Source organism: Hipposideros armiger, unplaced genomic scaffold (genome assembly GCF_001890085.2).
Source record: "Hipposideros armiger isolate ML-2016 unplaced genomic scaffold, ASM189008v1 scaffold_1713, whole genome shotgun sequence".
NCBI lineage: Eukaryota > Metazoa > Chordata > Mammalia > Chiroptera > Hipposideridae > Hipposideros > Hipposideros armiger.
The window spans coordinates 132,873-145,009 of record NW_017733063.1 but is presented as its reverse complement, the minus strand read 5'-3'; the positions used below and the strand labels follow the sequence as shown (position 1 = coordinate 145,009).

The window sequence follows — 12,137 nt, the reverse complement described above, 5'->3', positions numbered from 1 at the left end:
TGGGTTCCAGATGCAGAAGACAGTCCCCCACCCCACCATCCTAGCCACTCCTCACTCCCTCACCACCACACCCTCCACTCACTGAGGAGGATCGAACGCTGCCAGATCGATCCCGGGTTAGGCTGAACCCCACCTGACAAGCAGAAAGAAAAGGGGAGGATGTGAGGAACTCCAGCAGAGACCCACCCGGTCCAGCCACCTCTTTCAGTAGCAATAGAATATAACCTCAAATTTCAAATTTACTGAACACCTACTATGTGCTAGATCTCACATTTACTCAACAAGCCATCCTGCCCACACCCCCCAATCATTTTCCTTTAACTCCTAATGAACCTGTGTCACTCAACTTGGATGTCACTTCCTCAAGGAGACCTTGGCTGGTCCTCTGGACCTAACCCATCCTATTTTCCCCAATTAAAATGTTGATGTAAAAAATAATAACAACAATAAAATCAAATAAAATGTTGACGGTTTCCAGTCTTGTGCTTTGGAATCCAGCACACTTGGATTTGCATCCAGGCACTGTAACTCTGAGCAAGCCACACACCCTCCGGGCCTGTGTAAACACCTATATAGTTGGCTTTACAGGTGTAACATCTTCGCAGCATCCCTGAGAGGTGGCTACGAGGGAAAAAAACTCATGGAAATTGCTTTGCATGGTACTTCGTACCCAAGGGACATTCAATAAATGCTAGCTACTCATTTTGACTGTGGGAACTGGGGCTGTCTTGTTCATTGCTATGCCCTCTCCCCCATGCCAGCTCAGTGCGTAGCGCATATTGCATGAGATATTATTATTCCCACGTTCCAGATGAGGAAACTGAGCCTCAGAAAGGTCAAGGGATTTGCCCAAGATCACACGAGTGAGCAAGAACTAGGATGTGAATTCAGAACTGAAGGAGGGTGGAATGCAGGGGGGCTCGGACACTTGTGCACCTCGTCTTCCTCCAGCAAACCCCTCACAGCCTCTCACCAGTGGGGTATTCTCTTTTGTCTCCTGAAGACCCAGCCGCAGGAGGCTCAGGTCCACCTCCAGGGAGCCATTGGTGTAGAAGCCAAAGCTGTTCAGCTGGATGTCTGGTCGCTTCTCCCCCTGCCGGAGACCAAGGAGGCAGAGGAAGTTCAGACTTCTTCCCACCAGCACAGCTCTAGGGGTTCTGGCACCAGGCTCCGCCAAGAGCCTCAGTCCCCTCCTGCACCCCTTTATTTAGAACAGCTCCAAAATGGTGATAGGAGAGGCTGTGTCTCCAGACCAATCCCAGGCAGGAACAGGGTGTCTCTGGGTCCTCCGGCCACTGTTCTGCGAGTCCAGAAAGAGAACGCCTGGGGCATCTGAAAGTCCCCCACGGAGTAAGTACCACCCTGAGAACTGAGTTACTCATCTTGGTGTCTGGCCCTCACCTCCCGCACAACTTTTAGATCCCAAACTGAGGCCCCAAGGTCCCAATGAGTGCCCAGAAGACCCCATTCTACAACCCCTGTGGACTCTCCTGGGCGGCGCCCAATGCGATCCCGAGAATTTAGAGGGTTAAGGGTCGGAGGGAGTGGTCCACGAAGAGAAGCCCCGCCCCGGATAAGCGGGGCGCGACCCTAGCTAGCGTGGCCCGCCAGACAACTCCATCTGGAGGACAGAGGGGGCTCGTCGGACGAGACTACTCTGGGCCTGGAATGGGGGGCGCCGGACCGCTCCATCCCGCGGAAGCAGAAGGGGAAGTAGGACGAGACCACTCCAAGCCAGAGGCTTCTCCGAGACAAACCTGGGCCCTCCGCACCAGACCGCCGCGCGGTGAAACTCACCGTCAGCGCCAGCCGGTGGATGCGCCCAGAGCAGCGGCCCAACAGCAACAGCAGAAGTAGCTGCTGCCCCAACTCTGCGGGGCTCCCGCGGGCGAACCCCCTCCTCTCGCTCACTGCCATCTCTGGAGCCACCGCCTCCCCTGACACCGCCTCTGACGGCCCCAGGCCCGCCTACCGGAGAGCCAATCGCCGCACCGTGGGGGCCGACCTTTCGGCTTTTCCAGCCCATCCAACCAATCAACGATTGCCTTCTCGCAAGCCCGTTACTATACGTCACCAAATGGATAGCACCGGCCCCGAATGGGAGTGCCGATATCGCTTCACCCCGCCTTTCCTTTCACCAATCACTAGAAAGGTTGTCCCGGATGTAATTTGATAAACAACCCATCTACCCAATTGTAATAGATCTGATATCCAGACCTAAAAGCGGAATTTCTCCAACCCCTCTTAATCAGTCCAAGGACTACAGTACCCAGAATGCAGAGATGCAGACATCCCAAGCAAGCCATTAAGTAAACTACATTTCCCAGGATCCCGAAGGACGGACTTCCCCTTTCTTACCCTGGGGATGTTGCTCCGGGCCAGAACTCAGGCTTTTGGTAAACACACGCATCTGCTGAGGCCTGTCTTGTTCTAATGTTCTTGATCAACCCAGAGGCCTAAACCTGACCCAGGCTAAATCTTGACCCTGGGATGCCCTATGACCCCAGGCTGAGTCCCGGCCTTAGTTAGGCAAAGCCTCCTATCCCAGAGTGAGGCAACTGGAGGCCCACCAGCAGATTCCAGTCTGGATTTGACTATGGGCTGAACTCTCCCTGCAATGGATCCCCGACCTCAGTGTGAAGCTGAAAGTCCCCCACTGACCCTTGCCCTACACTGAGCCTTCATCTCTGGTTGGCGGTCTCACCTGGACTGAGCCCTGAACCCAGAGGAGGCCTGACCCCTGCCTGGATGCTAGTTTGAGTCCTAGGCCCCCAACTGGGTTGCTGACCCTTCTGCTCAGCCTCTGACCCAGCTGAGATCCCATCCCAACTTCAGTCCAAACCTGGTAGGAGTCCCAATTCCAATCTGAGGTGAGACTAGAGTTGAGAGCCAGGCTGAGTTACTGAGTCCAGACCCCAGCCCTGAGCCCCTGACTCATCTTGTCCCCCAGACGCTGGAGCACAGCCCACTCTACAACTTGAGGTTTTCTAGTTCAGAAACAACCAGCTGGTGGGGCCAGGTTCCCCAAACAGCCATTTGTCCCAGTGTGGGCTCCCTGATGTGTGATGTGAGTTTCAGAGCTCAGAGCCTAACTTTTCCCCATGGCTGGGCCAGATCCCCAGTCCCAGCAGGCTACCTCTGTAGCCACAGAGAAAGCACCAAAGGTGGGAGAGGATGAGGATGGGAGCTGCTGGGATCTCTCCCCTTTTATCCCATTGCCTCAAAAGGATTAACAAGATGTGAACAGACTTTTATGAGGGAGCTGAAAATAGTTCTAACCCCCAGGAGTGTTTGGAGGAAGGGGCGGAGTCAGAATCCAAGGGTCAGTACAGACCATTAAACCTGACAGGGCCTTGATGGATGCGACTGGAAAATGGGCAGGTGCAAAAGCGAAAAGGATGAGAGCCAGGGAAAGGTCTGGGCCCGGCGCCCCAAGGACAGCCCGTCCTCAGTTTCCCGGTGCAGACTTTGGGGGAGGAGACAGGATGCGGTGGGGGTGCTAATGGACCCGGCCTTGGCGGAGGTGCGTCCTGGGCAGGATCGAAGTCCTCCTATCCGCTCTGTGGCCGGAGGGACCAGACCATTAGTAGGACGAGCGTAAATGTCTGGAGCCGGGCTGGCCTGCAATAGCTGGGTGACCTCAGGTTCTCCCAGCGAAGGGGTGGGGGGAGGACCTCTTGGGTGGGGTTTTAGTGTTCTGACCCGTTAAGGAATGGTTGAAGGGAAAGAAGAAAGGAAGAACAGTCCGGGGCGGGGCAGGGGTGGGGAGGATAATAGGAGCCCAAAGGTTTTGGAAAATGAGTCGGGGTCCTTTAAGGGGTCTGTCTGTCCAGTGCCGTCGGATGGCAACATGCCGTTAGAGAGGGGGCGTGGCAACAGTTGGCCCGCCTCCTCAGGGCCCCGCCTTCAGGGAGCTGCCCTGGCTCTTCGCGAGCGGGGGGCGTGACCGAGCCTGAAGGGGCGTGACCGAGTCGGGAGTGGGCGGGACCTGGGCGGAGCGGGGCCGGGCGCACCGCCTTAGGCTGAGTCTCCCCGCGGCGGGTTGCGGGTGGCGGGTGGCTGGGCGACCCGGACCGGGCGCGGCGGCGGCGGCCTCGGCGGGAACAGGATGGATTGGGGCACCGAGCTGTGGGTGAGTCCATCGACCTGGCTTCAAGTTCCTTTCTTACTGTGGACCAGACACCCCCCTTTGCCCCTGCAGTACCTTAACCAGGGCTCCACGCTTTCTTTTCCACTGACCCCTGGGGTCCCCGCTCCGCCCTCTCTCGGAGTTTCCCCGGGCGACTCAGGACGCCCGGGTGCGAAAGGCGACCTTGTAAGGGCGGCGTAGGGAAACTGAGGCACGGGGTTTAGAGTGAAGAGGACAGAAGAAGTCCTGGGACCAGGCCGGGGCGGCCGGGCGAGGTCACCTATTTTGAGCACCCCGGCTGGGCGGGCGGCTTATCTTACGGCCCCTGGGTCCCTGCCCGCCGCCCGCCTGTCCGTCTGGTGGGGGGGAGGGGGCCCTCTGGCCACTTTAAACCCCACGTGAGACCTAGAAGTCCTGACCGCCCTTTCCGTCGCCTCCAATCAACATCCAGGGGCTTGGGACGCTTTAGTGGGGGAGGGGGCTGCGAGGCTGAGCCTCCTCCCCCAGCTCTTTCCAGGTACTGGGAGGGGCAGCCTCTAAACTCAGCTCTGGAAGCCCCAGGAATTTCCCCCTATCCTTGCGGGGACCTCCGACCCCTCCTCTTTCTGGGGGCGGTGGCACCTCTGGGTTCCCCGGTGCAGCAGGGTAACTAGATCGTCCCCCTCCTCAGCTTTGGGATTTCTTTTGGCGGTGCAGCGGAGTCAGTGGGGGAAACTGAGGTACCCATCGGGGTACCCGGGGAAGCATGAAGACCTGAGGAACTTTGTGCCTGTCCCCTGGCCATTCTGGGCCCCCCCCAAGCTACAGGGAACCCTGCCCCTGTAGCCCTGACTCACGCCGGGCCGGCCGGATTTTCCGGAATCTGGGGGGGATTAGGGGAGTCGGAGCAAGGCGAGTGGCCCTGCCCCGTTCCACACCCCTCTTGGCCGTCCGGAGAGAGGGACCCTGTCGTCCGGCTGGGGCCCCGCCCCTGTTCTCTGGCCCTTCCCGGGAAGGGGAGGGGGTTCCCGCCTGTTTCCTGCCTTTCCCCGCGCCGCGCCAGGGCGGGGCCGGGAAGTCACTCCTCGGAGCTTAGAGCCTTGAGGCACCCTGGATGTCTGGTCTGTGGGCTGTGGGGTCCCAAGGTCTTGACCCGAGTTCCCCCACCCCCTGCCAGGATCAGTTTGACGTAATTGAGCGGCACACGCAGTGGGGACTGGACCTGTTAGACAGATACGTGAAGTTCGTGAAAGAGCGAACCGAGGTGGAGCAGGCTTATGCGAAGCAGCTGCGGTGAGAACCCTAGGCTGGACGAGGCCTGGGGCTAAGGGCTACGGCTGGGGGGCTGGGGCCTCAGCTTTTCTGACTCTCTTCTCTTAGGAGCCTGGTGAAAAAATATCTGCCCAAGAGACCTGCCAAAGATGACCCTGAATCCAAGTAAGGATAGAGAGGGGGTGCAGGGTTAGATTTGAGGGGGCAAGGGGCATTGGTTCCACTTCCTCTCCCTCAGCTGGGTCATTCAATCAGGTCCCTCTCCTCTCACTTCAATTCCCACCTAGAGGTAAGAGCATAGGTGCAGGCTCCAGAGTACCAGGGTTGAAATCTTAAATCCACTACTTTCTAGCTGAACTGCTTTGGGCAGTTGACTCAAATTCTCCGCCTCCATTTTCCCCCTCACCTATTAAATAGGGGAGGCTCCAGCAGACACTAAAGGAGTGACTGGGCAAGTGATTTAAGTTTATGCTTCTGTTTTCTTCATCTGTGAAATGGGCATAATCACTATAAACTTGGAGCGCTCATGTGAAGATTAACTTGAGATAATGTGTTAAAACAGTGCCCAGCCCATAGTAAGTAGGAGCATTACACTTTATTCCGGGTCTCCTGTTCCAGAATCCAAGAAGTCCTAGAAATCAAAAGTTTTTCTGGTAACTTATTTGGAGGCAGCCTGTGACCTGACCTGACTTGATGTTAATCATGTTAATTATGGGCTTGCTTTTTATCCCACTTAGTGTGAGTAGTGTTGGGTTACAGGATATTGCCTCTTACCCCACTGGGGTGATGCACAAAGGATAGTATAAGCACTGTATCTCCTTTCTAGAACCTGAAAAATTCTGAGTTCTGAAGCGCATCCCACTCAAAGGTTAGGGATAAGGGATATGGGCCAGAATTTGTCATTGCTTCCGGGGTAAATGTCTTGGGGCTTACCCTTTCTCATGTGGAGGTGGGTCTTGGGGCATCTGGCTCCTGCGGGCCTGACCCCTGGCTCCCTGCCCTCTCCCACCCCTCCCCAGATTCAGCCAGCAGCAGTCCTTTCTACAGATTCTCCAGGAGGTAAATGACTTTGCAGGCCAGCGGGAGCTGGTGGCAGAGAACCTCAGCGTCCGTGTGTGTCTCGAGTTGACCAAATACTCACAAGAGATGAAACAGGAGAGAAAGATGGTGAGTGGTCCCTGCCCTGGGTGTTCCCGAGGGCCCCTGCTGCAACCTGGTTGAGCCTATCGCTCCTCTTTCCACAGCACTTCCAAGAAGGCCGTCGGGCCCAACAGCAGCTAGAAAGTGGCTTCAAACAGCTGGAGAATGTGAGTTTGTGGGTGTGGAGGGTGGCTCTGGTCCCAGGGAGCAGGGTGAGGGCTGCTGAGCCACAGAGCTGCCCACTTTGTCTGGCCCGGACCGCCCCCCCCCCTCCCCCGCCCTCTACCACTCCCTGTGCATTTCCACCATGCCCATTGCCACCCATTTGCTGGGTAGCTTCTCACTAGTGCCTGAAATGTGGGCTTCCCATACCCACTGACATCAGGGATGGTGGCTCCTTCATTCTGGTTCTGTCCCCCACCTAGAGTAAGCGTAAATTTGAACGGGACTGCCGAGAGGCTGAGAAGGCAGCCCAGACTGCAGAGCGGCTAGACCAGGATATCAATGCCACCAAGGCCGATGTGGAGAAGGTGCTTGTGGGATCTGGGACAGCCTTGTGGGGGCGGGGAGGTCAGGGTGGGGTGGAGCCAGAACCTGCCAGTGACCCCCGCATGGATATTCCTCAGGCCAAGCAACAAGCCCACCTTCGGAGTCATATGGCAGAAGAAAGCAAAAATGAGTATGCGGCCCAACTACAGCGTTTCAACCGAGACCAGGCCCACTTCTATTTTTCCCAAATGCCCCAGATATTTGATGTGAGTGCTCCTACCCCCCCCAGCTCCACCTTCCCAAAAACCCCGTAATGTTAACCATCTTTTACACATTTGTCAAAACCCCAGCTGCAATGTCCCAATCTCTACATTGAAAGGGGGTTAGAAACAAATAGTAACAATGAGCTCTGCCTTTACTCAAGCTGTCCCTTCTGCCGCGGATGTCTTTTTTCCTCTTTGACTCCTATTCATTCTTCTAGGGCCCCAGCTCTAACCCCTCTGAAAGGTCTTGAATTTCCTCTCTCTGTTTCAGCCTTATTCTCTACTCTCTGTCTTAACCCTGGGATTGGCAGTATTTTTGCTGGGACTGCTTTTTATTCAAAGCCTTGGCTCCATTGTCATCTCCTTTGAGAAACCTTTCTTGACTTCTGGGTGGGGTGGGGGGGTTCCTTCAAGTCCCCTCTGAAATCTCCCTGGTCCTGTGTCTCCCTTGATCGTCTTGGGCGGGAAGTCTCTGTGCTCTGGCTCCTCCATTAGCACCCCGCCCCTGTCCCTGTAGAAGCTGCAGAACATGGACGAGCGCCGGGCCACCCACCTGGGGGCTGGGTACGGGCTGCTGTCAGAGGCCGAGCTGCAAGTGGTGCCCATCATTGCCAAATGTTTGGAGGGCATGAAGGTGGCCGCGGCTGCTGTGGATGCCAAGAATGTGGGTGCCTTGTTCTGGGCCAGTGGGCTGTGGGGTGGGCAGGAGGACCCCAAGACTAAGCACCTAGTGTTGTCCCTGACTGCCCTCCCCCCTCACTGTGCCTTCCCTCCAGGACTCCCAGGTCCTAATTGAGCTGCACAAGTCAGGCTTTGCCCGCCCGAGTGATGTGGAATTCGAAGACTTCAGCCAGCCCATGAACCGTGCACCCTCGGACAGCAGCCTGGGCACCCCCTCAGACGGCCGGCCGGAGCTGAGAGGCCCAGCCCGCAGCCGTGCCAAACGCTGGCCCTTCGGCAAGAAGAACAAGGTGGGGGCCAGGGCTCTTGGGGTGAGACCTAGAAGTCCTGACCGCCCTTTCCGTCGCCTCCAATCAACATCCAGGGGCTTGGGACGCTTTAGTGGGGGAGGGGGCTGCGAGGCTGANCCTTGTTCTGGGCCAGTGGGCTGTGGGGTGGGCAGGAGGACCCCAAGACTAAGCACCTAGTGTTGTCCCTGACTGCCCTCCCCCCTCACTGTGCCTTCCCTCCAGGACTCCCAGGTCCTAATTGAGCTGCACAAGTCAGGCTTTGCCCGCCCGAGTGATGTGGAATTCGAAGACTTCAGCCAGCCCATGAACCGTGCACCCTCGGACAGCAGCCTGGGCACCCCCTCAGACGGCCGGCCGGAGCTGAGAGGCCCAGCCCGCAGCCGTGCCAAACGCTGGCCCTTCGGCAAGAAGAACAAGGTGGGGGCCAGGGCTCTTGGGGGGGGGGGGGCACTGAGTCAGCCCCAGCCGCCAGAACGCTGAGTCCCAGGCAGGAATTTTCCTCTTGGCTGTTGGCCCAGGCTGGAGGGAAGGAAGGCAGCTGGGCGATTGGCCTGGGAGTCCCCCGAGGCTGACAGGGGTGTCAGGAGTGGGGGGACCTGTGGAGTCTGTCTGGTTTCTCAGGATGCTGGGAGAAGACCTGCTTATAGGATTCAGGGCTGGGTGAGGGTTCAGATGCTGGTCCTGGGGACTCCCTCTGGGTTTCTCCATCCTACCAGTGGGGCTCTGGGCCCCGACCTTCAGGCTGTTATTTATTTATTTATTTTGGCTTTCAATGTCAAGCATATACCTCGACACCCCTGGTTTATACCTTCAACAACTGCCTTCTCCCTAGTGTATACCTTTGACCCTTGATACCCTTCTTCAATTTATACATGGTGCTCCTGTCCCAGCTGAAACCCCACCTGTAGTACTCTGATATTTCATGCCTTTGACCCTTCTCTCAGCTTATCCTTGACTTCTGTGGCCCCATACCTGTATGAGACCTTGACTTCTGCATGCATCTTCCTCCACATTCTAGACTGTGAGCCCAGAAAGCTGGGGTAGGGTTGGGGGAGGGGACAGAAACATGGGCTTCCCTGTGCCCCCAGGCCCCATTCTAGGCACTAGACATGGGATGCAGGGGAGGTGGGAGATAATGGAGGAGGTAGAGGTCTGGCCTTCTGGCTCACAGTCTAATGTCCTCCCTGCCACCTCCCAGATTTTTATGTTGCTCTTTGCATGCATTTTCTGTGTGTGATTGTGCATCTTGAGTTGTGGTTTTCTTACCGTTTTTTTTCTTTTCTCCATTTTGTTTTTTCTTTTTTTCCTTTATCGCGTCCCTCCGTCCGTCCATCCATCCGTCCTCGTTCTCTATATTCTCCCACCCCTCCTGACCCACCCCCTTCCCCCCTGGGGGGCTCCCTGCCCTCGGCATTGCCTAATGGACCCCCGTCCCCCCGCTCCGGCCTCGACCCCTTGGCCATACTGAGTGAGATCAGTAAGTCAGTCAAACCGCGGCTAGCATCCTTCCGCAGCCTTCGAGGCAGCCGTGGGGTAAGTGAGGCCTCTGGGGGAGGAGGAGGGGATGGCTCCAGCCCACCCAGCGGCCGGGTGGCGGGACCCTGGGCTCGCTTCCTGCCGCTGGCTGGGTCCCCTTCTCCCATTGTGCGACCCGGATCTGCTTTGCTCTGTGCATGGCATTGCCCCCTAAGAACCTTGGGTGGGGAGGAAGGTGGACTTGGTGTGTCTTAGGAGTGTCTTAGAGCTTGGAAGCTCAGACTCCAGGATCCCAAACTCAGTCCTCTTCCCACTTTGCAGACAGTGGTCACCGAGGATTTCAGTCACTTGCCCCCAGAGCAGCAGAGAAAGCGGCTTCAACAGCAGCTAGAGGACCGTAATCGTGAACTACAGAAGGAGGTTGACCAGAGGTAAGGTGAGGGAGGCAGGAAAATAAGAGAATAAAATAATAAAGAATTACAGATGCTCCTCAATTTACAGTGGGGTTATGTCTCAATAAATCCATCCTAACTGGAAAATACTGTAAGTCAAAATGCATTTAATACTACACTGTAGAATATTGATTGTTTACTCTCTTGATGGTAGTTGCCAGCATCGCAAGAGAGTATCATACTGCATATTGCTAGCCCTAAAAAAGATCAAAATACAAAATTTGAAATGTGGTTTCTACTGAATGAGTATCACTTTTGCAGCATCACAAAGCTGAAAAATCATAAGTTGAACCATCATAAGTTAGGGACCGTCTGTCTATACATTGAAATGGTACTCGAACATCACCCAACAAACTCTAGGCCCAGATGGTTTTATAGGCGCTTCCTGCCCCACTTATAAGAAGTAGTTCCCATCTTATACAAGTTATTCCAGCAAATAGAAAAAGAGTGAAAGCTGCTAGCTCATTTCAGAGGTGGAATCTGGTGGAATCTCAATTACAAAATCAGTTAGCAAGAATGTAGAAAATAAAATTATGGGCATAGTTTACCTCACTTGTGACCTTAGGTGCAAAATCCTAGCCAAGCAAATCCAATGGTGTATTTTAAAACTAATAGATCATGTGGTGTTGATGGTTGCACAACAATGTGAATGTGCTTTATGCCATGGCACTGTACATTTGAAACTGGTTCAAATGGGAAATTTTGTTACGTATATTTTACCATAAGAAAAAAAATTTTTTTAAAGACAAAAGAAAAATGAGCAGTTGGGTGTCATCCCAGTAATGCAAAGATGGTTTAACATAAAAAAAACCCAACCTATCAGTCTCATTTACCACATTAATTGGCTAAAAGAAATAAAAAAACAACATATGGTTATCTATTTACTAACTCAAACGCTTAAAATATTAACAATAAAAAATCTGCCAGAATAAAAAAAGAAAGTCTTTACTCACTCTTTCCAAGCAGCAAGATCCTCTTCCCAGTTCTCTTACATAATAGGAATGACGTTTGCGACTTGCCAACAAGCAACCAAATTATATTTTGCCATTTGCACAGAACCTCTTGTAAAAAATGCCTTTTGTTAGTGTAAAGTCCCATTCGGAACTCTGTAGTTCCTGAGTTTTTATGGTGTAGGGGTTAAGGGATGCTTGCTGTGGGGTCAAGACAGACTGGCCTTCAATTCTAGCTGTTTCAGCCTCTTTGTGCCTCAGTTTCCACATCTGTAATGGGTCATGTTAGGACTGGAAAGGAGTTGAACCCAGATTTGACATATTCCAGAAATCTATGCTCATAGCTATTACTGCTTATATATACAGTTGTGGAGGAAATAGGGACCAGGGACTAATGATAATGATAACACTGAGCATTTATAGAGTGCTTACCGTATACCAGGCACTATTCCAAACCCTTTACATGGATTCACTGGAGTTCCTAGGTTTTCCTGAGACACTGAGCAGAGGCAGGGTCCTGACTCTCTTTTTTAGTGCTATATTTCTGATGCCTAGAACAGTGCCTGCTATGCAGTAGGTACTCAATGTGTATCTGAATAAATAAAGGCACAACCACTCACATGAGATATATGTATCATTATCCCAATTTTCAAGGTTAGCATACTAAGACAGGTTCAGTAACAACACAAACTGACACAACTAGGAAATGTCAGACTGGAATTCGAATCCAGGTAGTGAAGCACTAGTATTTGAGCTTTAACTGTCTTAGCCAGCTACTTGCTCCTTGAAGCAAAGCCCATATTTTTTGCATGTTAAGTCACATGGGACTGTTCTTTCTCATCTCTCTGTCTGGTCCTAGGGAAGCCCTGAAGAAAATGAAGGACGTATATGAAAAGACACCCCAGATGGGGGACCCCGCCAGCTTGGAGCCACGGATCACAGAAACCCTAAACAACATTGAACGGCTGAAATTGGAAGTACAGAAGTATGAGGTCAGGGAAGACCCTGGGGAGGGG

At 54.0% G+C, this 12,137-nt stretch overlaps 2 protein-coding genes across 2 annotated transcripts in view; one reads left to right on the top strand and one right to left on the bottom strand.

Moving 5' to 3' along the window:
• LOC109378056 (protein GPR108-like) overlaps nucleotides 1–1,965 on the bottom strand; it is a gene marked incomplete at its 3' end in the record, with an annotated part of 10,004 nt that extends 8,039 nt beyond the window's left edge. The window contains exons 1-3 of the mRNA XM_019634507.1: nucleotides 1,798–1,965; nucleotides 974–1,093; nucleotides 83–133 (exon numbers count right to left, since the gene is read on the bottom strand). Coding sequence (XP_019490052.1) covers nucleotides 83–133; nucleotides 974–1,093; nucleotides 1,798–1,917 — 291 coding nt within the window. The remainder of the gene's footprint in view (nucleotides 1–82; nucleotides 134–973; nucleotides 1,094–1,797) is intronic.
• Nucleotides 1,966–4,022: 2,057 nt separating this feature from the next.
• The window catches only part of TRIP10 (thyroid hormone receptor interactor 10), a 9,210-nt gene continuing 1,095 nt past the window's right edge, over nucleotides 4,023–12,137 (top strand). The window contains exons 1-12 of the mRNA XM_019634514.1: nucleotides 4,023–4,132; nucleotides 5,286–5,401; nucleotides 5,489–5,545; nucleotides 6,400–6,547; nucleotides 6,625–6,687; nucleotides 6,946–7,050; nucleotides 7,147–7,275; nucleotides 7,790–7,936; nucleotides 8,049–8,243; nucleotides 9,609–9,776; nucleotides 10,041–10,150; nucleotides 11,981–12,113. Of these exons, the coding sequence (XP_019490059.1) occupies nucleotides 4,109–4,132; nucleotides 5,286–5,401; nucleotides 5,489–5,545; nucleotides 6,400–6,547; nucleotides 6,625–6,687; nucleotides 6,946–7,050; nucleotides 7,147–7,275; nucleotides 7,790–7,936; nucleotides 8,049–8,243; nucleotides 9,609–9,776; nucleotides 10,041–10,150; nucleotides 11,981–12,113 (1,395 nt within the window). The 5' untranslated portion in view covers nucleotides 4,023–4,108. The remainder of the gene's footprint in view (nucleotides 4,133–5,285; nucleotides 5,402–5,488; nucleotides 5,546–6,399; nucleotides 6,548–6,624; nucleotides 6,688–6,945; nucleotides 7,051–7,146; nucleotides 7,276–7,789; nucleotides 7,937–8,048; nucleotides 8,244–9,608; nucleotides 9,777–10,040; nucleotides 10,151–11,980; nucleotides 12,114–12,137) is intronic.